General features: G+C 38.8%; 3 protein-coding genes across 5 annotated transcripts in view; all 3 read left to right on the top strand.

Annotated features, from left to right (window-relative positions):
- RB195_000997 (uncharacterized protein) overlaps positions 1–11,383 on the top strand; it is a gene marked incomplete at both ends in the record, with an annotated part of 42,346 nt that extends 30,963 nt beyond the window's left edge. The window contains 7 exons of one of the 2 annotated variants that reach the window (XM_064197574.1): positions 2,312–2,427; positions 8,621–8,730; positions 8,812–8,907; positions 9,422–9,540; positions 10,885–11,020; positions 11,176–11,224; positions 11,286–11,383. In XM_064197574.1, the coding sequence (XP_064053454.1) occupies positions 2,312–2,427; positions 8,621–8,730; positions 8,812–8,907; positions 9,422–9,540; positions 10,885–11,020; positions 11,176–11,224; positions 11,286–11,383 (724 nt within the window). The other variant, XM_064197573.1, reaches the window with a different exon arrangement.
- A 1,135-nt stretch (positions 11,384–12,518) lies between these two features.
- RB195_000996 (uncharacterized protein) lies at positions 12,519–13,095 on the top strand (the record flags this gene model as incomplete). Its single annotated transcript, XM_064197572.1, has 2 exons — positions 12,519–12,679; positions 12,948–13,095. 2 exons carry the CDS (start codon positions 12,519–12,521, stop codon positions 13,093–13,095), a joined length of 309 nt encoding a protein of 102 aa, XP_064053453.1.
- Positions 13,096–15,389: 2,294 nt separating this feature from the next.
- Positions 15,390–27,261, top strand: RB195_000995 (uncharacterized protein; the record flags this gene model as incomplete). Of its 2 annotated transcripts, XM_064197571.1 has the most annotated exons (17): positions 15,390–15,503; positions 16,926–17,014; positions 17,064–17,135; positions 17,587–17,722; positions 17,798–17,976; positions 18,036–18,159; positions 18,231–18,378; positions 19,204–19,343; positions 20,270–20,437; positions 20,516–20,573; positions 20,630–20,718; positions 22,934–23,098; positions 23,427–23,529; positions 23,659–23,754; positions 23,809–23,905; positions 23,976–24,050; positions 27,057–27,261. In XM_064197571.1, the coding sequence occupies 17 exons, from the start codon at positions 15,390–15,392 to the stop codon at positions 27,259–27,261; spliced, it is 2,058 nt and encodes a 685-aa protein (XP_064053451.1). The 2 variants fall into 2 exon arrangements, with proteins under 2 accessions (XP_064053451.1, XP_064053452.1); XM_064197570.1 differs by lacking the exon at positions 27,057–27,261 and having other exon boundaries at positions 23,976–24,078.
- Positions 27,262–27,652: the final 391 nt, after the last annotated feature.

Genomic DNA, 27,652 nt, shown 5'->3' with positions numbered 1-27,652 from the left:
TATGTGTTTTCTCTCTTAGAAGAAAAGCTTTTGTGGAAGTTTAGACCGATGGCTTCGTGAAAAAAGACAACGTATTCATTATTTTAAACGACAGTTATTCCTATATCAATGACAGACGCTCGCTACTACTTGGAAGTGATGAAAACGAATGAAAGAAGGTCAGAAATGTGAAATAGAAAAGAAATGTGTTGTAAGCGTAAGGCAGATTAACCTATGCGTCTAAGTTGTAGGCTTTCTCTAATTTATCTTTTTTTTCGAAAACAGGATAGATATTGTTACTAAAAGGCTCTGGAGTAGCTTTACAGCTTGTCGGTAGTCCTATTTTTTCAATAAAATGCGCACATCATATCATATATAGAAAAACAACAAGAAAAAAAGAAACCAAAGGAAACAAAAATCTAGTTCTCCTTCTATTCAATGGTATGTGGATCATCACTGAGAAGAGCTGTGAAAAATTCTGCACCCTTTTTCTGCTACCACTGACGACACACACACACACACACACACACACACACACACACACACACACACACACACACACACACACACACACACACACACACACACACACACACACACACACACACACACACACACACACACACACACACACACACACACACACACACACACACACACACACACACACACACACACACACACACACACACACACACACACACACACACACACACACACACATGATAGCCACAAAAACTACATAGCTTCGAGCTGTCCTTGAAGATTTTTAATAATTAAAATTTTGCTTTCCAGACTTAGAACGAATGAAAGATGAATGATGAGTGAATAGATGAATGAATGAGTGGATGAATAAATGATCAGAACACTCCAAGTAGTCATTTTTGTGCAAATCCTGGGATCAATGACAACAAATAACAAAATCAGCATTTGTCTGGAATATTCTTGACACTCATTTCCGAGAATACGAGAATCTGGTTCTGTTTACCAAAAAACGTTCACAGCATGCAGAAATGAAATATTGATGAAATTCTGGAGAGACTCCGAATAGTCTTTTGAAGGCTATCTTCATTTCAACTGGCTAAAAAAAAGTACTCACTCAAGTATTTTTGATTTGTTAGCGGTAAGAAGATAATTGAACGGCTTAACACAAAAACCGTCTTTCTTCTTTTTCTCAATTTTACCTCTTCTTTCTTCTTTTCTCTCTCCTATTTTCACGCTCTACGCACGCGAAAACAGCAATACTGCACATTTCTTCATGTCATTTCTTCCAGAAAGAGTATCTGCAGTACACTTCACTAAAACTTCCATTACTTTTACTTATTCACTCAAAAGCGCACGTATGTATCTCTTTGCGTTGAACGAAAATACGTACTTTGGACTTTCTTCTTATTTGATTTCCCGGGAAATGAATCCATCACCACCACAAGCCTTCTCACATTCAGAAATCGTCGACACCCATGGGGAAAGAATTGGTTGGTGAATAGAGCTAAATTTTGTGCGCTTAAATTCTTTTGCTCACAAGCTTCGTGGTACGAACGCTGTTATGCACATATGCGCTCGCAATTGAGTTTTTCCCGTTCGAGCCTCAGCAGCAGCAAAAAAAAAACTGCTTCACTCTTGTTTTTGAAGTCATCTGTACGGCATATTTCCTATAAGTCTAAGTTATGTAATATATTTTCAGCATTTTTGCAAAACCAGGATCAGTTTTTGAAGTGTGACTTTTGAAATCTTGAACAAACAATGTCCAAAAGACTCTGGGAGATGCAAAGTCAAGAAAGGTTTTCTGTTTGAGAGGACATTTTGCAGAAGAGAAAAATACACAGTTAAGAGCATCGAACTCCTCAATCTTGCGAATTTCTAACGAACAGAGTATTAAAGACAAGAGGAACATGTCTGTCTGATGAAGAAATCTCAATCCAAACACCAATCAACGATACGAGAAGAACATTGAAAAGATGCATCTTTATTTAAATCAAGCCGTATTTGTTACTGATTCCGGCAGTCAGCAATTCGTTTCAACAAAGTATCGATGTGGACTTGAGAGAAAAATCCACAAATTCACCATTTTTTTCTTGTAGTAATATTACAATTTAATCTATAGCACAGTACATTCTCTTACATAGAATCTCATGTTTACTCTATGGATCTTTTGAAATTATTTAAAACCGCGTTGTAAATAATCAACAGTTTATTTTTTCCTTCCATTACAACCGGTGGTTAACAGAATCCACCCACAAGAGTTCATGTCAGTTTATGTTGCGAACCACCGACACTCCGTCAATCTGTTTGTCTTGTCTATTACGGCTTAACATGAGGTACCTTTTTTCAGCGGCACAGCACTCGGCTCGAATCCAGAAATTGTGCAGCCAGTGTTGGCCCGAGGGACGTGCGTGCATATCGTCGGTGTGTTTCAGTCAGCGATTCCAGCCGAACCGAATAATCTCGGTGAGTAGAATTTTCGGTTCATACTTTTCCCCTCTAAGAGACACCACCGAGAGGAGAGAGATTCACTCCGGCGGCTCGACTTGCATCCCTCTCCTCGTCGACGTGTCGACTCACGGGAGAGTTAACGAGAGAAGAGATCGATTCGATCATAATCACCACCAGTTGTTTTGTTTGAAATCCTCGTCCGTTGCAGCAGTTTGTGTGACAATCAGTTTCTGTCATTTTTCATCATCACACGCCTTTACACAGTTCTTAATCTCTTTTTTCTTTCAAAGCTGGGATGGAATTTTAAGTGGTCGGTGCGAAATACAAAATATCTCAATAGTTCTAGCAGAACGTCAGCACGACTCTTGCATATTTTTCTTTTTCTTCAACATCTTCGGCAAAGTTGAGATCGTCGTTCGTCTCTTGTGACATCAAAACTGAACCGTTGTTTTTTATTCTTTTGCTGAGATAAGCAATAAAAAACCTCGCGGAAACACCTTCAGCACAATAAATGACGGACTGCTGCTGTCAGCGAAGAAAGCTGTGGTGAATAAATGCCATGTTATGTGCACCACTCTAATCTGAACTTCTCCCAACGCGATCCAACTTCTGATCGCAGAAAGAGATTCTTCATTTGTGTTGAAATTATTCTGAATCAAGCTGAAATTTTCTGGCGTGTGAAGAAAGCGGATAATTTTTCCAGGAACATAAGCTGCGATTGACTTAACAATATTTGTTGTTGAATCATGTGACAAATGTCTGTCATTCGACAGGTGAACTCACATTAATTCAGGTGGCTGTGTGAAGCCTACAGGAGAGGATGCAGCTAGAAATCATATCATTTAATTGATTGAAACTGTGGCTACATAAGTGGTGCTTTTCTGGAATTGATCACGAACGAATTTGATCTATCCATCGACCGCTAGCACTGACCTTTATCAGTGAAGTGTAACTCGTGGTTTTTCTCGACTGAAAAAAAAAACTTGTTTCTTCCAGACATAACACTGGAGAGCTGTCTCAGATCCGAATAAAATTGCGATCTACACCTATCACTTAAAATAAAAGCTCTTCAGCAACGAGCGATAACTAGGAAAGTATGTTTTTGGATTTAAAAAGAATGAAATGTTAGTTATTCTCACAAGATCTACTGCGATAACTGCAATATTTGTTTACTTCCCGATTCTCGGAAGTGGTAAGAAGTGCTTTGTCATCGCAACGAATGCCTATCCATTCCATCTATCCATTGATCATTCATTCAGCTTGCTGTAGAACAGCATAGCTGTCCGGCTTCATCTCCACCGATCCCATCCCATTGTTCGAATGTGAGCAAGCCTTATTCCTTATGTGGTTCGTCTAATGAACTGAATAATTAATGGCATTCTTGGCGAGTGATATTCTCATTTGGCAGTTTCCTTCTCCAGAAACTTTTGGTCACGTTACCGCATAATTTTTTTTGCTCTGCTTTCGAAAAATTTTCTCGAAACCATTTTCGAATATAGTATTCCTCTTTGACTACACATCTTCGGATCGAATTTTGACCTCACAGCTGTCAATGAAGTTTGTAAAAAGATTTAAAACGAAGCATCAAGTAGATCATAGAGATACCCTGCGCTATTTCAGCATAATCTTAATTTCCTAACCGAAATCATGGGGTAGGCGCTCGTCTGTTGTAATTCCGGTATATTTCTTAGAAACTTTAATTTTTCACCTATTCTGTAATTTTTATATTTCCTTGATAATTGACTCATCTCAATCGTTTTGAATAAATCATAAATTCCGGATTTCGGAAAACTTAAATTGAATTCGACTTAATTAAAATGATGATTTATCAATTGCTATTCTTACTGCACGACCGGTACAGATCAGTGAAAATCAACACGCTCACGCACGTCACCTAGACATATCGTGTAAGCTCGCTGTTATTTTCATATTAAAATTGACCCATTAATTATTAATAACTTTAAAATTATAACCTGAAACGCCTTATAATTTTATTTATTCCATTTATACCTTAGATTAATTACCTTAGATTTAACTATTTTTTGGATATTTTTTGTTTATGCCAAGTATGCCACCGAAAAGCTTAAAAAATGAATGGAATGTAATTTGTTGGAGATGGTTCTGTGCAAAAAGTAATGTTAACTGCATCAAGACCTGCTGAGAATTTGTGCACAGACATTACACTTAGCTGTGTGTGTTTCCGGATGTTGAGAGTTTAATTGAGAGGTCTGTGCGAAGGCAAATGCCCCTAATATTTAGCCATTTTTCTTCTTTTTTGTACCTTTCGAGTGCTTTAGCTGCAGACTGTGCACGCCCTATTGCTTGGAGCCTCCGCCGAGGCAACATAACTAAGAAAATAAATAAGTGGTAATAATAATAATAAATGGAAATTTTTTCACTTTTTCACAAGAATTTACAATCCTGTTTCCTTATTTTGTGTTTTTTTTTACCTTTTCATAACTTTTTGATAATGTTTGACCTGCAAACTTCACCATGTTTTGAAGTTACTTTCCAAAAATTACGCGACTACAGCGATTTCACCGAAGCGTTCCCTTGAGATGGTTGGCACTAGAAATTCAAATTTTGCATTAATGCATTATATTTGCATTCAAAAAAAGCAGACATGGTAGGAATCGTAGGTGGTAGACGCCATAATTTATTGATACGAATAAGTGAGATGTGGTGGCAACCAAAAAATCCCCGGTGAGCTTATGTTTCCTTTTTCTAAAGGCTATATAGCAGTTTTACATCTGCATCAAAACGCCTACTCCTCAAACATGCTGTATCTCTTCTCTTTTTTTGTTTCCCTCTTTTTTTTCTCACTCTCTCTGCGAAGCTCTTGCCTCACGGTAGAACTCGTTAAAAGTCCCACGCCCAGCGATAAAACGAATAAATTATGTGAAGCTTCGAGAGCAAAGATGAGCCGAGAAGATCCTACCTGCGACTAGAAACTCTAGAATACTGCTAGTCTTCTTTAGAACACATTTTTTCACATTTTCTCACAATTCTTATCTTTCCCTTTTTTATGCAGTTTTGATTTGAGAACTTTTGATTGCGATTTCTTTTGTGAAGCAAATTTTCGGAACAGTTCAAATCACGCCTTCTCCAACTCACTCTTTTCAACCCTTGCCAACGACAATAAAGTCGTTTTTTGGTCCTCTTACCATTACCAACCCTTTTTCAACCCTCATCCTCTAAATCCTATGGAGTTTTCTCCACTAAGCTATGTTATTGCTTTGCCGCAGACTTTCCTCGCCAACAGCCTCTATTCCTAGATTAACGGCGTTCCTTTATGCTTTCATTGCGCGTTTCCAACAAAGAGTTTCCGGCGGAGAAGTGAAAGCCGGCCGTATTTACGATTCTGTAACTTTTGCCTCAGATTTCAATCCGCGGAAATCTCTCACAATTTTTTCAAGTGATTTTTTTTCCTCATAACGTTTGAGATTGTCTTTCAAGAACCTGCTCATTGCCACCCAAGTACCAGTGCTCAAGTGAAGAACACCCTCCCTCTTTTAACAAACCGCACCTTCATCCGAGAAAAAAAAAGCGCGACTTTGAGAGTGCCTGCTTGCGATCGTTAGGAAATCGACGATGTTTCTGAAAATGCTGTTCGATTCAAACTTTTCTTCAGAACTGTTTCTTTTCTTTTTCTGCTTTCATTTCTCTTTCCCTTCTTTCTTTTTTCTTCTTTTTCTCTCAAGAAATTTGTAGTCACATCCGGGTATTCTATTGTTTACGAATTTCAATAAGATATAATTTCATTGATGTAAATCTCAGAATGTTTTACGTTATTACTGCATGTTTTTCATTTTTGCATTAAAGATAATTGCTATTTCTCCATTAAGGCTCTAATTTTTTCCTTGCAAAGGCGTCATCAATTGTTTTCTCGAACTTGATTGCTCTTAAATTACCGCCATAATTTTCGTAACGAAGAATGAATTGAGCATTTCTTGCTATGCGAAGTGATAGATGTGGATTATGAAGGCTGTTCCCGATGTGACAAAGACATACGCATGTGGAAATGTGGCTCGAAAAGAGAAGTAGATAATAACTATTGCTTTTAAGCTGCCATATCCAGAAAAGAACTGCATAGTCGGTGCTTATTTGAATAAAAACACGTAGATAGACTTTTATTGAAAGTTATACATTACATACAGCAATAGAATTCAAAAAGCAACAGCCGTTAGTCCGTTTGAACTCGGCCAGCAATGTGGTTTTTCGTCGGGTTGTTTTTGAAAATGTAGGTTTCCCTAAAAGGCAAATTCTTTAATGAAGTTTTAACCTACTTCAGGCATTAGGATCTAAGAACTTCACAGAAAAACCAGTATGTGGAAAAAAATGAGAAATGGTCGATTTCGAACGCAAACGTTCACAGACCGACCGGTCAAAAATCATTTAAAAAAAAAAAAGATTCCATTCTCAAAAGACAAATGTTCGATAGTCAAACATGGGGAGTAATTTGATTTGAAATGAAAATCTTAATTTGATCACTACTATAATTATTTGATTTAAGTTGTTTGAACGCTTGCGTAATTAGCCCTAAGTTTAAATTAAAACACCTTAAAGGCATCACCCCACGAATCTGAGGTGGTACAGATTTGCAGAGGTGGAGTATTCGTATACGGGATGGGAGACTACGAAGTACGGAGAGGGGGGTGATTCCGCCCATTTCTTCCTGATTGCCGTAAAAAAACGGCCCGGAGGATACGGCTTCAGGTGTTTTGGCGCACTATTTTCTACAGAGAGTTCGACTGGAGCGCGCCAGGCCTGTGCGGCGCCGCATCTTCCGGGCCGTTTTTTACGGCAATTAGGAAGAAATGGACGGAATCACCCCCCTCTCCGTAGTCTCCCATCCCGTATACGAATACTCCACCTAAAATCTGCACCACCTCAGATTCGTGGAGTGATGCCTTTAACAGGCAAAACTACTCAGTGGGAAATAAGGTTCAACGGATGTTGATACGTCCGACTTAATTTGTTTCCTCAACCCCGCATAGGCGCAGTGTTCTGTAGCCTAATTGTAGCGTCTTTGATTGTTGTATGATTTCTTTGGTGGTGCTTGAACAACTACAAAAAAATCTCAGCAGTAAACCTTTATTAGGTATTAATAGTAATAGCAAGGCAGTAACAAGGGCGATGATTTCTTCGTCTCGGTCTCGCTCCCTTATTGGTCCAAGATCTAGGGTAATTCTTGTCCTCGAGGTGCAAGATAAAAATATACATATGATAGAAGATGACTGAGAAATAAAATGAAATAAAATAAGAGATAATTGAATGTTCGATTTTTCTTGGAACAGTTGAAAATATGAGCGAAGAACCTCTGAATGTGAATCCTGCACCTTCTAGCGCTACTAATTTTTAGTACTGGGATCTTTTGAAAACTATAAAGATATCCTCTTCAGAGCAAAACAATAATTTTTATAGTGTTCGGAATTTTTCTTTTCGCTTTTCAGTTAGTTGAAGGGTATTCGCAGTTATATACAGAGTCAAACTATGAGATTGTTCTTAATCCTGGTTTTTTGTTTTATTGCAAGCAATTTTTTTACGACTGCGTCCGTTTAAAATGGTTTCTATTGAATTGACTGATGAACATCAACCCAAACAGCGCAGTTAATGAAGGGAACCGCAACGTGTCTTAAACAGACACGCGACAACGGAACGCAACACGGAGGCCGGCGGTTTTTCACCGGACCTTAGTCCGCTTGCGAAAAAATGAACCGTCGCTTTAATCTCGGTACTCTACAACATCAACCAATATGATATTGCATTGTTCTTTCGTACTCATACTATTTTCGTTGATTATTTAAAAAGAAAATACATCTCGCCCTTTCATTAAACTAGTGAAAAAACAAGAAAATAATAAGGTAATAACAAATAATCAAGTATTCCTTTAAAATTACATCACCCCACCTTTATACTTAAAAATTGTCTTTAACACAGACGAAATATTGTAGCTAAACCTTGAAAAAAGCAGTAAATTGTCTTGAAGACGCGTAAGAAACCCTTGATAGCGTTCTGTGCAGCGTTTCTTCGAATCCATCCAGAGGGATTAGTGGCTTCAAACAATCTCTCACTGCTTTATTGTGAGGCTAACATCTGTCAAGAACACTCTGCGGACAAATCTATTCCATTCATTTCTTCTAATTCGTTGTGTTTTTCCTATTGCTCATTTCCTACCTCTGCTTGCGATGATTACGTCTTTTTACAGCACCAACGTCAGATCGTGAAATGCATCGTCAATTCACCAATAACTCTGGTTCAAGTGAAGCGGAAGAGTTCACACAAGAAGAACTCCAGGAATTTGCTCAAGCATTTAAGGTACAGTGTCTTCATATGTAATTTTTAGGAGAAAACACAATTTTTCATTCCTTTGAAACCTCAAAAATTATTCTTTCCTAGATGTTTGACAAAGATGGGAATGGTACTATGAATATCAAAGAGTTAGGTGTGGCCATGCGAACGTTAGGCATGAATCCGACCGAAGAAGAGCTACAGGTGCGTAGATCCTAAATTCTTCAAAACAACAAGTAACTCAGCTAACTGAGCTGTCCCCTATAGTACTTACTGTAGTATAAAATTTTGTCATTGCGTTCTGTGAACAATTTGTAGATCACTAACCGATTCCGTAAGGTATTTTATCTCTTATATTTCTCGCTTCATAATCTGCTAAAATACACACGGATCGTCGTTTAATTTTTCATTGGGAACAATGAGTTATATGTTAAGTTATTACATTTATCTCGCTGGGACTCGTTGTATTTACGGTACTCCTTATGTGTACTCTAATTCTGTCCCTATTTCCATAAAATATACTCTTTGTAGTAGCAAATAAAATGCTGATATGATGGTGCCTACAAATTCATTTTAGAACAAACTTTCAAAAACAGGGTTCTAGTCTTATTAGCTCTTTTTAGCCATTTCAAGATTGGACATAATGAAATTTTGAAAAAATTTCCCGCCGTGTGGTTCTCACTTTCACTACCGCTGTGAAAAATCTTTTTTCTTCTAGAATATGGTGAACGAGTACGATGTCGACGGTAATGGAAAGATCGATTTTGGCGAATTCTGCAAAATGATGAAGGAGATGAACAAGGAAACTGATCAGGAGTTGATTCGTCTAGCCTTCAAGTATGTTTTCTCTTGCTACAGATATTAAACGAAGCCGGGCACCGGCACAATCCCTGTTCTTAGCGTCGTTTTGAGTGATGGGAAGGGGCACAGCGATGTCAAGCGGAAGATTGATTCGTTCTTTTTGTGTAAGATTGCGTACTCTTTGCTGTTCGCTCAGTCAGTGTTTGTCGGAAGAAAAACAAAAGCAGTCGGAATGATTTCTTGATGAATGAAAACTAACGACAAACTCACATGAAATTTTGCCTTTTTTCAGTCCAAATATTTGTTGAGACTGAATTCTGGGAGTATATTTAGTTTTTATAGTAGCAAACAGTGGCTCATTTGCTTCTGAATGGTATTTTGAAAATTTATTTCGCACGCTCCCAGAAATACCGACGGTTTGCGACGGATGAATAAGCTGGATACGGATTTTGAGACGGAAGTTAGTTAGCTGTGTGGTAGAACGACTCCAAATTTACATGTGGTGTTTGTTACCATGAGGTTAATGCTCCAAAGCACTTGAAGACGGGGATATTTGTTATGACACTATGAATCTTTGAATTTATCGCAAATATTTCTCGTTTAAAGTCTACTACTGGGGTTATCTCGGTAGGTCAATGCAATCTCGACTCATCTGCTACATTCCCATATAATCTCTCATTTATATTTACTAATTTTTAACTTGAAACTCATTTTTTCGAGTCCTTGAGGTGCATCACTAGTGTTCGCACCACCAGTCCCCTGCCACCTTCCAAAAACCCAATTTCAACGACTTCTAATAAGAGATTTTTTTCTAGTAAGAGAGAAAGTTGGGAGAAGTTGAACATCTTCAAGTTCGAGTTCGCATCTGCGATATTCCTATGTTATTTTACTCTGAAAAATCCACTTTTTACCAACAAAAAAAGGTTAGGGGACTTCAATTAGCCTGTGACACCATTACCCCAGTAGGCTTATAACTCGAAGTACAATGTGATATAGACAAATGTTTGGTAACGGTGGATTTTTTCTGCTTCAGCGTGAATCACACCTCTTTGGATTGAATACTACAAAAATTTGGAAAAAAATGAAATAGAAAGAAAAACAAAGTAAAAATCTTTGTTCAGTGTGCTGAGCTGCTCCAAAGTCGTTACTAGTCCCATTCGAAGCATTTCGTGGTCACTTCGTCACAAACTGCTTTACACTTGAATACGATGCGTCAAAATGAAAACAACAATTTTATTCGTTACCCTGGAACAGAAGTTACAATTTTTCATTCACAAGTTTTCAAAGAGAAAAAAAAGGATTAAGTAAAGTTAAATTGTAATCCTAAATTGTTCACAATTTTGATGAAACTCCTTGAATAACACGTTCTCATTTTCTCAGAGTTTTCGACAAGGACGGAAACGGTTACATCACTGCGCAAGAGTTCAAGCACTTTATGACCACTATGGGTGAGAGGTTCACCGAAGAGGAAGTGGATGAAATCATCAAAGAAGTCGATAAGGATGGTGATGAACAGGTGACTGTTTAGTGGAATTTTTTTTAGAAGTTCAGCAGCTGCTTAGTCTACATAACTTTGTAATCGTCGTCCATTTATTAATTCAGAAAGTTAGCTCTACATCCTTGTTGTTGTTTGAGATTTCTTACCAATTTTTTAATCCCAGGTGTTTCCAGATCGACTACGAAGAGTTTGTGCAGATGATCGCCCCAATCGTTTCCGAAGGTAACAAGGACGATCCATTCGCTGAACCACCACCGGCTGCCAATTCGAAGTGACCTTCCAGAAATTATCGACTCTGCTCACCTTTATCAGAGAACCAATTCCAAGCATTTCTTACAATCGGATCTCTACAGATCTTCAAGTGTTCATTGCTTCCGATAAGAGAGGGAGGTCCAACTCGTCAAGGTTGTTGAATTTTTGGACGTGGGATGCGTACTCGAAAGCGTAAGCCTCATGCCCTCATATAGAGGAGGTATAAATGAAAATAGAGGAAGGACGCTAAATATGGTTAAAGTAACAATTAACTACATTTATAGTGTATATTTCTTCACTCGATCGTGCGACATACGATCGACCATTTAAAATAAATCCTATGGATCAGTCAGATAATCCGCAGAAAATCTAGCACGGACCAATTCAATTAGAGCAGAAAACAAATTCGTCACCGAGACCGAGTTCTATCTCCCTCTAATATTTGTGAGAATTTTGTGATTTTATTGTACTGCTGGTAAGCGTTCAGGTAGAATTTTTCATTCACAAAATATTGTTAGCAAATTATTAATTTCATGTAAGAGTTCCAATTTATCGTGGTAATTTAAGAGAAACATACCATACGTACATACTTTTATTTTACGGGCAAATTCCGAATCTCTAAATGGCAATAAAAAAGTTAGATACCTTTTCATATGGCGTTACCTCCATTCCTGGATTATCAGCACCCTCTGATAGGGGAGATTTCCTAATCTCCGTCCATGTAACTTAAAAACGTTAACCGAGTGGAATTGTAACATGATGAGAGTTACTTTTGTTTCTTAATAGAGTATATTTATTTTTGGAGAGAATTTTGATTTTATGTTCCGTCTTTGTGTACCACAGATCCATACATATATTTGTTTGATTCGACTTAGAATGTGTTTTTCCCACTATAAATCCAACATTCCTGTGCCATTCCTTTCATATTGGATCTCTTCTGAAAAATATATATTTGTTCATTGGAGAAATGTATAAAGAGAATAAATAATTTAAATTTATTGATTTGTTGTGTTAACCACTTCTTTACGACGAGAAAATCGGTAAAACTGTACATGCGGCACACACTGCTAAAGTAGTATCAACAACCGATTGAAAAACTCTTCGTATCGAGAAACGTTCTGTCCGCGGATGCAGAAAAGAGGTTCCATCAAATATTTCTTGTATTACTATTGCAACATTAGGGCCTAAGGACTTTGAACGCGTTTTCAATGTCTGGGTGAGTGGAAAATTGGTCTGCACCGCTCTCCGTCGGTACAGGATCAAAATGGGATTATTTCGGTGGATTACTAAGCAGCAGCGCTTGGTTGGCAAAATGATACAAGAGCTCAAATTTCTGCGAAAGTCCTCCTTGTGCCAAGGAGGAGCAAAAATGTTTGAGGATGAACCCATTCCAATAGTACCTAATCTTTTGAGGGGCGATACCGGGTGACTGCTATCTGCTCGCAGTGGAACTGCTTTTACTAGTTACAATTGGGCATTCAAGTGTACACTGAAGAACTTGCACAGTTATATGGGGAAAGTTACCTGGCTATTGCAAAAAAGTGCTGTCGTCCAGCATATTGCCAATACCGAACCAGGTGGGTCAAATATCCGGAGCGAATCTTTGGTGACTACTCCTCGTTCCGTCATGCTGAACTGCTGAACATTGTGGGCCTGAGATATTTGGGTCACCCGGTATCGACGAGTTGTTTAGGGAAGACGCAAAATCTCGTAGGGTATGGAACAGGGATAAATGGATGGATTCTGTACTAGCTCTTGCTGTCGATCGAGAAGGTCGAGCAGAGCTGTGTTCAAGGACGAAAAATCTTGGCGAAGTTGTGGGCAGACCGCCGATTAAGTAAGTATCTTCTAAGGTTATAAGAATGATTGATACGACCTCACTAAGTAAAGTCTCCTCTGTAAAGGTGGATGTTTGTTTGGTGTACTCTTCATTTCTCCGCATTTTTTCCCTTCCAGTGCGGAAAAAAAATCTGGAGAGCAGGGGATGAATCATGGCAAACACTCCATAGAATCGCTGCGATGCTTGCACGTTGTATTGTTGAGCTGTTTTTCCACAACGCCGTAAAAAAGAGAAAAATATCCTCTATCGATGACGTATGTAGTCACCGTTCCCTCAGAACTTGATAGCACTTGGAATTCACAACCCTCAGTAATTTGACTAAGAGATTATAACACATGTAGCAGCTGAAACTTTTGATTACAAATTAATCTCGCCAAATTTTAGCCACAAAATTTCTGCTTAGCAGATCAAAGAGAGTGTATCTGTCTCGAATATTCTTTTTTTTTTCGTGTTTAATGCTATTAACATATAAATTCTTTTGTTGTTTTAAAGCTAATTAATTTGATTTACATGTGATTGTTGGGTGTGTATCCTTCCTTTTCATAATATTATTTCCACTGAAACGGTAGAATTGAGACAGAAACTGAGGCAAAAGACAGTAGCTGAGTACTAATAGTAGCAGACCTATAAACTTTGTTTGGCAATCGTGGGAAACTGCTTCAGAATTTCCGACAGAATACATATGCTTTGGTGTGTATTCCATTTTACATCTCCCCGTCTCTACTGCCCTAACAATGTAAGATTCCTCGGATTTCAATGGAATTTTCGGAATTGGTTATTTTTAACGCAATATGATATATGCTGTGATATTTTAACATGGAAACCTCTCCTCTGTAAAGTTCTTCTTTGAGTACAAGTCAAATACTCTTCTTTCCCAAATAAGGTTCTTATAAGGTAGAAGGAAAATTAATAGAAAGAAACTTACGTCCCGGGAGTGTATTTATTTTTTTTCCTTCCTGAGGAACGACTAACCAAAGAGCGTGTTTCCCAAATACTATCCATTTTGGGCGTTCCCTACCATAGATGACGTCATGTGGAAGATTTATTGCCACAAGTGCAGAATAACTTTGTTGAAAAACTTAGAATAAAATGGAATAACTTTGTTGATTCTAGTATTTTCAAGATGTTGAAGGACAATTGTTGCTCCGGGTGAATGGTAGAACCTATTTGGCCGTAGGAACTTTTGAATTTTCCTGCTCACATGCTTATTATTTTCAAAATCCCGTCATAGGTAATCCGTTTGTTTGCATAGTTTTATCGTAACAACCGCATAAAAACCTGTTGTCGGTGCGAAAAATATTGAAGTGTAGTGTATGGGCTGTCCGGTGACCGAATTCCACACTCTTGCATTTTTTTCACTTTTTTTTTACTTCACTTTTGTTTCGGTAAATCATCTGTCATACAACTATCCTAATGCCTTCAAATCCCCACTTTTAAATGACATTAAGCTGAACTACAGTTGTAGGACGGAGGTAATGGTCTACACATATCTTACTGGAACATACTTAGTCCAAAAACGAAGTGAGACTAAAAATCACTCTCTACTAAACACCAGTTGTCAACTCAAGCGTTACTGCTCTTTTTTAAATTAATTTATATGATGAGACTTTTTTGAAAAGCTTAAAAACCCTTTAGCAGTTTGTTATTTACGTCTTGATACCCACTACATATGTCTAAAATCAGAAAATAATTTCTATTCTCTTTTTTCTATGTTTTTCTGTGAGAACGAGAACGAAAGGTAAGATAAAACGAAAGAAAAGTGTACCAATGTGAGGAATCCTAAGTAAAACAACTTTTTAACGTAATTGATCAGATCGATGATTCCATCGCTCTCCATTGCATAAGGACAAGATTTCAGTTCAGCGTAAACTGATTGGATATCGATTTATGTACCTACCAGCCTTTCTTATTGTTCTGCAATCTATTGGTTGTCTAAAACTAAATATTAGCTAAAAGCTTTGGTCATTTCGATTTTAACCATCCTATTAGTGCAGATACAAAAAAAAATACCCACTCCCCATTCGCAAGCACAAAAATTTTAATCTTAACGTTAAAGCAAAATTCTGGAAGAACGTGTCTCTGTCTGAAACGCTCCGAGAATTCCATTCTGTATGGCTTTCTAAATAATTCTCTCAATTTCGAATTTTGTGTTCTTTTTTTAGTTCTTCTTACTTCTTTATTTCAATTTTGTATTTAAAAATTTGCTAATCCGTCAGCCATTCTTCAGTCTTATGCAGCGAATTCTTCCCTCTAAATTTTTAAAAACATTTCATTTTTTGTCTTCTTGTTTCGGTTATGGTCTCCGACATGGGAAAAAAGGACGAAGAAAGTCCACCTCGAGGGCATTCACTGCACTTCGCCGTTAACGATGTTCCTGACCTGGGCAATTTGATTTTGTTTGGATTTCAGGTAAACACTTGGTAGCCAGTACAAAGTTGTTTTGACACTTTAACAATAGCAGCATTATACTTACTTCTTCAAACGTTTTTCATTTTTTTATACCAAAGAACTGTTTAAAAATTGGTGTTTGGTAAGAAGCAACGGGCAGATGTTCGTCCGGAAATAATAGTGGAAATACTACCTGGTTCCCTTAAGTTAATCGGAAGTATTAATAAGCAAAAAATTGGCGATATTAATCACAGTAATCTACCTCGTAAGTAACTTACGATTGACACGATTATTAAGTTGAATTTGAAAAAAAAAGAATTTCCCTCATTTGAAAAAAAGAAAAACTTCACTCGTTTTCATACAGTGGATTTGAGAGCGTTGAAAATCCACGAATAGATAGAGGTAGATATGTAGTTCACGATTGTGGGTGCTACTACGCCAGGAGAACCGTGATCGCCGCACAGGATCGCGCTACGAGGCACCTAATAACGTGCTGCATCTGCGAGCAAGAGGGGAATCAGTGGATCGGTCGCCTTGTCTTTACAGCTCGCTGGCGCGCTCATATCTGCTCTCGGTGATGCGGCACGTTATTATGTACTCATAAACAACACCCGTGACCCGTTCTATTCTTGAAGAGATCTGCAGATACCAAATTTCGTGATATGATGCCCTTAACGCCTCACTTCTGCTAAGCGGTCAAAAAGAGAGGTGAAACTTATGAGCTCACATTACTCATTTGTATGAAGAATTTTGAAACTATACTCCATCCACAGAGTTTGTGATATGAGAAAGTGATTTATTCGTTTGTCCGCCTGACGAAAAATTCCGCTCACAGATCCTCTACCTCTCTCTTGTTAAACTAACAACTTTTTCTAATTTTTTGTTAGTATTATGCAAATACAACAGCGCTACTAACTTCTCCCCAAAATCCGTCGCAAACCGTCGGAATCCTTGGGAGTAGGCAAAATTAAGATTTGAACATACCATTCGAAAACAAATGAGCTGCTGATTTCAAATATACTCCAAGGATTTAGTTTTGAAAAATACGTGACCTGACAAAAAAAGCAAAGTTTCCGCAACCTTCGATAATTACTTTCACACCTCCTTAATCCTGACATTGGCATATCCCGTGGATACATCTCCGAGGCAAGAAGTATTTGATTGTATTGGATTGAAAAAGGATTGGGATCGGTTGTGACACTCGTTGCTTCCAGCGAATAAATCTAGAGCCACTCTCGGAATATCGATGTGACCGTTATCCTGATTTAGGCTTTGATTGGATTTTTGGAATGACTGAAACTTGTTTGTGATAGTGCGAACCCAAATAATTAAACTAGCACACTTCGTAAAAATTTAATGCGGCAGATCAAAAAGCTTGTTCCTGGGAACTTAGGTGACAACTCAAATTTGATGCGCTGAATTTATGAATTGGATCCTGTTAAGCAAATGATGCTGTGCATTTCCGGACTTCTTATAGTCCCCTTCCTTCAATCCAATCTTGTGTGCGCTGGTTCTGCAACAATTGAGCTGAGGTAGGAGATTGTTCACCCCCGTTTTCTTCATATCATAGTTGTCGTTTAGAGTTCGTCTGATAGCAGCCTCGTTCTTTACGTCTGGAATAGCCACAATTCTGCAAACTACATTTGGAATGAGGTTTTTCAAGAATTTCGTAATGATTATTTAAATTTATGGTGTGGAAAACAGCTGTAAGACTTACAAACATGATTTTGGTAGTGCAATCTTTGGTGGATAGACATTTTGAAAAATCTACTGACGGAAAGGACATCTGTTTTATCAAAATCTGGTATTAGCTGAACTGAGCAATGCTAAGCCGACAACCTCAACTCAAACTCACAAGGAATATTGGAAGAACAGATGCGCTTCTAAAAAATGTGATATGCATTAGCATATCTAATCATCTTTTTAAGATTGTAACACTCAGTTGGAGCATAAATTCAAATATTCTCAGCAAGAAGGTACATCTCTTCTTTTATTTGCAATTTTTGGCGTTAGCTAGTATTGCTGAATGAAGACCATATTGACAAGGCTCGACAATACAATAATAAATCAATACTCGAACTTGAATAAAGTGGTTTAATTTCAGGTTGTGCATTCTCCACGGGCCATCATTTTCGTTTCTTCCTCCGTTATTCGCATTTGCGGCTATGCCACAAAATCGTTGCTTAGCGAACTCTTCCACGTATGTACCAGAGTCTGAATGGATGCCGAAGATTCTGACGGTCCACAGTAAACCTTACACTCGAAATTGAGCAAATCGACGTCTCAAGCTTTTCATTTTCAAAAAAAAAATTCAGATTCAAGGAAGCCTACTAATATCTTTACTCACATTCATAATTATGGGAGGAAGTGGTTTAGTTGGAGTCTTTGCCAAGTTGGTTGGACCCATAACTGTTACACCGCTCCTGTTAATGCTGACGCTTGGTGTAATTCCAACACTGCATGAGAAGATGAGCTTACATTGGATTTCAGTGGTGTAAGTTTTGAGAACAGACAAAATTCATCTTAAAAAAAAAGAATTACGAGGATCTTCAGAGTTTTCTGCATCCTCATTGCGATGGGCACCTTTCTTGAAAACGTTTGCGTACCATTTCCTTATTATTCGTTTGCAAAACGTTCTGTGCGAATAGCGAGGGTTCGCATTTTTGGACAATTTCCTGTGGGTGTCTTGACCAAAGGAAATAAGTATGCTCAATTGCGAATCGTATTCACTTATCCTTTACAGTTTAGTACCTGATATCAATCACTGTGGCATGGTTAATATGCTTTCTGCTCACTATTACCGACTTAGAACCGGAAGAAGGAGAAGCGAGGACAGATAAGAACAGCACAGTTGTAGTTTTACAACAGTCTCCATATTTCCAGATACCTTATCCTGGTGAGAACCGTTTGAAAAATTGCAAAAACGCAATCACAGAACAACCCGTTATTTTAACAAACGGACACGAATGTGTTACAAATTGACACACACTGCTTGTAATACGATCATTTCGATGTTTTACTATCTATGCAAAGTCCGGTTTTCAAAAAAACAGCGTAACTCAGGGCTCAGTCAAATCGTCAATGGTCAACATGTCTAGGGACCGAGGTGGTAGTAGTGTGGTCGAAGTCGGCCGTTTAAAGCAAAAATTAATTATGCATTCTTGGTTCAAACAACTAGACAATGAGTATTTCACATGTCTTTGAATCTTGGCATGTTGAATCACGCAACTTTTCCATGATTTGCTTGAACTCTAGCCAGGATTGGTATTGATCGTTATCTAAATGGACTCTGAAAATCTAAACTGTCCACGCAGCTCGGAGCATACCCTGAAATAAGTAATCAAAACTCCGAAATAGAGGTAGAAGGTAGAAGGTACTATATTATCGTTCGAGTCCGAGATCATAGCGCGAAGAAAACAGGAAGCATTTTGAATAAAAGTTTAAAAATGAACAGAAAAAGATGAGTGCATTGCTATAACAAACGAAATAGCCGCATATCAAGATCTGTGTGGGTTTGATCTACAGAGCGGGGCATCAGCTTCGTATGAAAAAAATACCTTGTGACCCGTAGTTGTGGTAGGTGCAGGTCTGTTGCGTTGTCAAATCTTCCAAATGAGGCAAGAATTAGCCGATGTGTCGCTGTTTGAGTTCACTTAGCGTTTGAATGCTTTCTGTAGCGCTGGAAAAAATTAATCACTGATGCCTTAAATCTTTTTTCCAGGCTCTGAGGAAGGCGGTAACGCGGAAACATTAGCTGTTAATAAAGACCAATATTGGATGCATATACTGCTAGAAATACCAAGCACAAGACGCCTGTGGAAATCATCGTCCGATGATAACCAGCGCAACAGGATTAGCGATGTACACTTTTGCTTTCTCTAGGGATTGCTAGTCGAGTACGCCAAAGCGACGATACCACGCAAACGTGTTACTACCTATGGATGATTGCTGGTCGAGCCTCACGATGTGATGTTAAATGCAGCTCATTTCGCTCCCGATAACGGCCCTCCTCGATAGCGGGAACAAATGCAAATAGTGACGTTAGCTCTCTGCATCATCAAGGCTCTTTTTTACGCTCTAGGTAGTCAATTTTCATCAGCAGTCTAAAGGTAGCGTATCACGGAATTGACCTAGTGTGGAAACAGGACGGAAAACACAGAGTCCGGGGTATATATTACGAATATGAGCGCGCTGACGCTCAATTTCCCCTAATCGTCCTAAGAAATCATCAGGGAAGGCATTTGTTTCTACAAGCTAAGTTGGAACGCGCCCTCTTGTAGATACTCTGGTCCCCTCAGCAGCCTACTCTTTGGTTTTACTTGAATAAATTACTGAGGACCTCGTTGATCTTCGACCGCTCGCGGCGCATGCAAAAGGGTTGAGCATTTTTATGTCCCTCGTAAAAGCACATATTCGTTACATACACCTCCAGCTCAATTTTTCATCAGATTTACGCACTACGCCAATTTCATGATACGCTGCCTTTAACAGCACGTAAAGGTGAGGTCGAAATCTCGAACAAAGATAGAACTAAGTTACCAATTTACTGTCAGTGTTATCTTAAACTTATTTCCTTTCTTACCTGCCAGTAGAGAACATCCTTTTTCAGAAATTGATATCAGCACTTAAGTGCCACTTCAGCAGCACTTTATTTTCGCGCTAAATAACCAAATCCAACCGGATGACTCCCACCTCTGATCATCCGCAAATCAAAAGCTTTATATGTATGCGACCATCATCTCGCATTTTAGAGGTGGAGAGTAAGAACAGGATGTTTTGCTTTCCAGAAAAAAGTGGCAGCACAGCTCGATATTGCCATGCCCATAGCTGAATCAAAATTTTATTCAGGGCAATTTGGTTTCCCACAATTTTCTCTCGGCCTCGCGCTGGGCTTTGTAGCATCATGTATCGCTTGTTTAATGGAAAGTATTGGCGACTATCAAACATGTGCAAGGGTAATTGATTGTCAGTTGCATTCGACATATTCTCCAGAATAGTTATTTTCCTTCTAATTTCAAAACTTCTTAGTTTAGATCTCTCATCAACGTCATCCTCCTTCTTCTTCTGTGAATCGCGCAATCATTTTTGAAGGTTTACTTTGAGAAAACAGCTTTTCCACAGCTTCTCTGCAATATTAACATTTTTAGGAATCGGAAGCATTTTGGCTGCTGTCATGGGCCTTGGAACAGGTGTGACTACATATGCTGAAAATATCGCATTGATGCATATCACAAGGGTGTGCATTCCATACACTACTTCATGTTTATATATATATATATATATATATATAAATAATATATAATATATATATACATATATATATGTATATATATGTATATGTATATATATAGTAGGGTCAAAACGACATGAAGCACGTACGCAATTGCGTACCCGGCTTCTTCCGAGGCGCTTCGGTGGAGCGTAGTGGCTAGGAGCGTGGTGAAATCCTTGCTGGTACCACCAACGCTATAGTTTGCGACGGTCCCAACTTGGTTCCAAATGCTGCCTCCACGGCACCGTTTCGCGCACGTACGCAAATGCACCGCAACTACACTTGTGTTTCATGTCGTTTTGACCCTACTATATATATATATATATATATATATATATATATATATATATATATATATATATATATATATATATATATATATATATATATATATATATATATATATATATATATATATATATATATATATATGTATATGCATATAATGGGGTCAAAATACTCTATGTCACAGAAAATTTAGTCGTAGAAGAAAATGATGCAGGAAATCCCTACGGGTAACTAATGTGTCAGTACCCTGTTTTGATATATATATACATATATATGTATATGTACATATATATATATATATATATATAATGGGGTCAAAATGACATGAAGGACGGTGTAGTTGTTGCACGCGTGGAGGCGGTGGGGCAACGCGGTTTTTGACCGCTTGCGGACCGCAGCGGATCGATAGCCGCAATTGTGAGGTTCATTCACTCTTCTCACTTTCCTAGTTTTTCGTCTTTTATGTTTATTTTCCGCATTTTTTATTTATTATATATTCATTAATTCTTTCTTTCATTATTTTTTCGTTTTTTTTTGCTACACTTGTTGATTTTCTTTTTTTTTATAAAGATCTATAATCTATGTATTGTTTTGGATTACTAATAGTACTGGTTTTGTCCACGTTTGCTTTTGAAATTATGTTCAAAATTGTATTTGTTTTCATGTTAGTGTTCTCTTTTTGTTTCTTAATCTTCCCTCCCTTACAAACAAAAAGAAGAAGATTAACATGAAAATAAATACACTTTTAGGCTAAATTTCAAAACTAAAACATTAACAGAGCCAGGTAATTACATACCAATCACTTAAGAACAGTGCAGATACAAAACAGATCACTGCTGACTTACTTGACGTAGCCGGTGGGCGGGTTTTAAGGCTAAACGCGGCTGTTCACATCCTCGTAGGGGTGTGTCGTCCTTAATTCAAGCCTATCCTGCTCGATCTTCAGCTAGAATTTTTATAGAGTCTACCCATTTTAGCGGCAAAACTTTACGTCTCTTCTGAACTGGCTGTCAGACCCGAATGTTCTCAGATCTTCCTTCACCACCTCCATCCAGAACCCTCTAAGACCAGAGGACCTTTTGAGTTAGGACCTGGAAGCGTCCTCAGGACAACTTGAACAGGACGATCAGAGAGCCTCTTCGTAACGTGACCAAAGAAGCGTAGACGGTTTTCCGCGACTTTTTCGAAAGGTCGGGCGAGATGTTGTTGTTTTCTACGTGTCATCCGTCGGTACACCATATCCACTTCCGAGTAAAATTGTTCGTTATGACACACCATCGGTCAAAAGTAGCCTAAATAGCCGTGGACAGCGCTGCCCAAGTCTCCCATCCGTACATCACGATAGGGCAAATTGCGGATAGGTAGACCCGCAGCTTCGCTTTGTTGGCGATGGCGCAGGCACAGTGCTTATAACAATTGCAAGTACACCAAACATAACAGAAACGCGAAAAAGGAATTATAAAATTAAAAAAAAACTAGAAACAAAGACAAGAATGGAGAGGAACGAATAACGAAGAAACGAAAGGAACGAACTGCTGACGGCACACGGAAAATTTTGGCAAATTGACAGAACTGCCATCTGCGAGCGGTCAAAAAATGCCCTGTCCCAGCGCAAGCACTCGTGCAACTAGGCCCCTCATGTCGCTTTGACCCGACTACAGAATGTTATGTCTATGTGTTGAATGCCGTTACTGTAGGTAGTCATATCATCACGTTTGTCTTACCGATTTAGTAACTTTGAATTAACCAGCTGTGATCTCTCTAGCGAAGAAGATCCATGGTTGACCAAATTATTATAAATAGTTTGTTGCTAGAGGCAGAGGTTTTTTTTTGCTTTTTCTAGCAACAAACTATTTATAGTTTTCTAGCAACAAACTATTTTATGGCTCAGGTTGTGAGTCGCTCTACAATGCAAGTGGCCGGTGTATTGCTTATTCTAGTTGGTATTTTTACAAAATGTGCTGCTCTCCTAGCTTCCATACCAGATGCTGTTGTTGGTGGTGTACTAGCAATGGGCATGACAATGATAACTGGAGTCGCCATCAATAATCTGCAGGTAATACAAATCTCTAACTAAGCATGCTATGAAGGTGTATAGAAGAGTCAAAATGACATGAAAAACGGCGTAGTTGCGTACACTGCCGCGTTGGAATATAGCGGTTAGGATCGAGTGAGCGCCCGCTGCTAGCACCACTACGTGCTGCTGATAGTCACCTCGATTCCAACCGCTATGAGCGCACCTGCTTACGCAACTGCACCGAGCTTCATGCCGTTTTGATCCGACTATATTTCATGTTGGTAAATTGGACAAATTTGTTGTATTTCGCATCTTCGTTACATTCTTGGTCGATGATTTCGCTCAGATTTTGCCTTTTGTTTTAAAGAATGTAGACCTACGATTGTCCCGCAATGTCACTATTATGGGTACAGCTATACTTCTGGGTGCGGTGATTCCATACCATTTCGAAAGAAATCGTATTCATACAGGTAAGATTAAAGAGAACCTCGTGAAAAATATTTGATCGAGGAAGTTTAAAACAGAGTAAAAATATCTCTACAGCTGCTTCACTGGAAGTTCTCAGCGGTTATCCCATTTTTGCTCATTCTTATTTTAAGGTATTGACAGCATCGACGACAGTTTGAACATGTTGCTGAGCATTCGTATGCTTGTTTCTGGCCTCGTTGCTTTCCTGCTGGACAACACTGTTCCAGGTAATTTGACATTAAAAAATCATATGGAAACTGCTAACATTTCGTGAATTTGAGGAGCAACAAGGGAACAGAGAGGTTTTGCACCTAAAGATGTAGACGACAAGAGTTCAGCCGAAGATGATGGTTACGCACTTCCACTTGTTATACAAAAGTGAGGAGATTAGCCCATTCATTTTGAAGCGAAAAAATTGAAAGACGCGAGCAACCACTTTCCGTTCCAGGTTCTTACTTCGCTACTCTCGACTCTCTAAGTTACCGTTCATACCATCGCAAAGAAGTCTTCGTGCCCTACCTGGGTGCTCAACCTCTACTTCAATGGCCTGAAAAATTACAAATTAATTAGGTTGTTAATAAAGCTTGAATATTTGCCATACTGGCGGTTTCTATGCTCTCTTATTCAGCAAAATTAGGGTATTTCACAATTTTTGTTAATCTTCATACGAAAAGCAAGCACTGGTCTGAAATGTTAACACAACACCTATTGTTTCAAAATATATCTCCAAACGTGTGCCCCACATTGAAACTACTGTTGGTTTGCAGAGGAAAAAGGTCAGTTTTTAATCGATTTCCTTGAGCTATAGCCAAGATTGGTGTTGATCGCCTTTATTAAACAACGGCTAACGTTTCGGCGTTATCGCCTTCGTCAGAGCCTGGAAATGGACAATACTCGGAGGAAGGTCATTTCATATTAGGTGAAACCTTGTCTAGATTTGATTCCTGCACTTCTTTTCAAGGCATTTGGTTCCCACTATTCTGAGGTGGGGTGAAGGATGGGTCCGTTTAGTTAGTTACCGAGGCGTTCGTCTCTCTCTTCGTTAAAGTATAACATTACTTTTCTGGGTGAATAAAAACATCGTCTTCATAAATCGCACAGCCCTGCAAAGAAGACACTCAAAGACCACATGCGTAGATAGCACAAAAAATACCTGGAATAAACGTGAGAAGTCATGCTGGTAGTGACCAATATCTGAAGTAACCCTATTAGGCTGTAACGAAAATTGAATGTTGATGAAATTCTAAGAAATACTATTTATACCTACTCTACTTAACAAAGTACAAATGTCAGTTATCTACATTATAGAAATTATATTAAAAAAAACACATTTTTGCGACCACTTTGAAATATCTCACTAGTAAGAGTTGAGACAAAGAAATATATGTTGAAATTTGAAAATAGCTAGAATCATTAATGTTTATAATAGGATCAAAACGACATGAAGCACTTGCGCAACTGCGTACGTGAGTTCTCTCAAGGCGCTTCGCTGGAGCGTAGTGGGTAGGAGCGTAGTGAAACCCTTGCTAGGACCACCCATCGTCGCTACGGTCCCAACTCATTTTCAGGTACTGCCTTCACCTCGCCGTTTCGAGTGCATACGCAAATGCACCACAACTAAACTCGTAATTCAAGCCGTTTTGACCCAAGTATAAGTTCCTTTCTTCAAAGGCAATGATTTCAGGAATGTCTTAGAAAAGCGAGGAGAATTTTTGTAATCTGCACACATCTTTCGTATTTTATTTATTTTCATTTATATTATCTTGCTTCCTGTGACAAAGCAACGACAAGGATGCAGCAGTATGAATGACAGCAGAGCTTTAATGGAGTGATAAAAATCCGATAATGAAGATGTGGTACAAGAGCGCAAAATAGAAAAACTACTATAAAGGTATTGATCTTCGATATAACTCCAATTACATCAGTGTGCTTTGCTCTTCTTGGTAGGTGAACCTTATCGACTTTATCTGCTTCCACGACGGCTACTTTCAACTCTATTTTTTATCCCTATCTCTAAACCTCTCTGCATTCTTCTCTCACCACTCTTTAGTATCGATATCACCGCACTAAACAGCCTTAAATCAATCCCTCACAAATCTTACCCTCAAACGAGATGACCAAATCCCTTTTTTTCTCTCATATTAATGAGTCTTATCTTAGAGCATCGGTCGAGTACTTTCCTTTCATGCAAAGTTTCCAAAGTAAGAACAAACCACAATTTTACACAATAATGAAAATGACATAACAAAAGAAAAATAATGAATCAACAATATTATATGGTTGCATTCAACAATTTCTTTCTGACATTTTGATGAAATGTAGCGGTTTAAGACCTTGAACACTTCTCCAATTATGAACTAGATCAGATTGACAAGTTGCAATTATGACAGCTGACGATCCTTTCGCGCAATTTCTCTCCCTCCTGGCGGCTCTCAATGAGATGCGGTTCTTGTATAGAGCCCAATGACAGGAAAATAGTGATAGATAAATCGTTCCGAAATTGCTATTTTATGATAATTTGGGGATGCGTAGAGGAGTCTGACTGCTACCTGCACGAAGTTTCTCCGCTTTAGCTGAACGCAATCAGGCGTTCAAGTGTAGGCGTACGAGCTCCATAACTTGCACTGTTAAATGGCAAAAGATTCCCATACATTGCAAAAAGGTGCCGGCGTCCAGCGCAACCTCATAGCCTGAAAGGTCAACTACCTCAAGGGAGCGTGAAATCTTTGGCAACAACAATTCGTTTCGTCACGGTAAACCTCCCGAACCTATCGAGTGAACTACGACAAACCGCATCATGTCCTGTTGACATCGCCGTAGCACAATAATTGTGTCCGTTCTCTCCCTTCCTCTCCCCCCGACTTATCTCGGTTATGCCGACGGTGTTGTTATATTCGAAGAAAGCGCTACAAAATTTCAGTATGTTGTCGATTTTGTTTCGAAGCTGGGTGAAGCTTATGGACTACGTCTACGCCTTGATAAGTGCAAACACATGTGGGTCTCTTTGAAACTTTGAACGGGAACAGGGTGGACCGACAACCGATCGTACTCGTCGATGAGTTCTGTTGTATGAGCTGTATGCTGAAGAACAATGGCAACTACAAGAAAGACATTGAAAAAAGATGCGCTGAGGCCATTTCTGCATTTAATTCTTTGACAAAATGTGTGTGGTCGATCTCTGTCGCCGAGGAAGTCAAGCTGCGAGCCTACCTATCCACAATTCGCCCCATCATGATGTACGGATCGGAGACTTGGGCAGCACTATCTACGGTGATGGAAAGGCTTGATTGCACGGAATAAAAGCTACTTTGACGGCTACTTGGCTACTTTTGGTCTAGGGTATGCCACAATGAAGACCTCTACGCAGAGATTGATGTGGTATACCGGCGGATGACACGTGAAAGATATCAACATTTTGCACCGCTGCCGGAAGCGGCTGCAGAAAATCATCTTTGCTTCTTTGGTGATATATTAAGCAGACCAACAGATCGCAATTTTTAACGAGTTCTGAGGAGTTGGTCGGGTTCAGGAAGAGGCCACCTGGACGAAAACGGAAGTTCTGGACTGAGGTGGTGAAAGAATACCCGATGACACTCGCCGAGGATAGGCAGTTCAGAATTGATTCGCAGGATATGGAAACGAATGAACTGATTCCGTACAAGGTCTTGCAGAAGATCGAAAGCTTGGGCAGAGCTATGTTCAAGGACGGCACAGCTCGGCGAAGATGCGGGTAATTGCGCTCGTCGTTACCGCAACGTCAATCACAATCGCTCTTTAAATGTTCATGCATTGCGTTGTACTTCTCAAGATCCCACGGAAATGGAGAAAAAATGTCCCACTTTACGAATATTTCTTTTTCTTGTCAATTATAATCGCTTTCTAATCAATAATAATACAATTGGGGTTTCGAATACAGATTTTCTGCATCACTGTCTGCGTCACAACACTTGCCTTTTCCGCCAAAGCCATTTCAAAATTCTTCTCCTGTTTGTTATTTGTTAAACACCAGAACAAATACTTGTACACAATTATGAGCATGAACATGTTCCCATATTGTGTCACAACGTCATGTTTATAAGCCAGAGTATTTGTATGAGCTCCGCAGAATTCGGTCAGAGCCATTAT

Source organism: Necator americanus, chromosome IV (assembly GCF_031761385.1).
Source record: "Necator americanus strain Aroian chromosome IV, whole genome shotgun sequence".
NCBI classification, from domain to species: domain Eukaryota; kingdom Metazoa; phylum Nematoda; class Chromadorea; order Rhabditida; family Ancylostomatidae; genus Necator; species Necator americanus.
The sequence above is the reverse complement of the archived record's forward strand: the minus strand, read 5'-3'. Positions and strand labels throughout refer to the sequence as shown.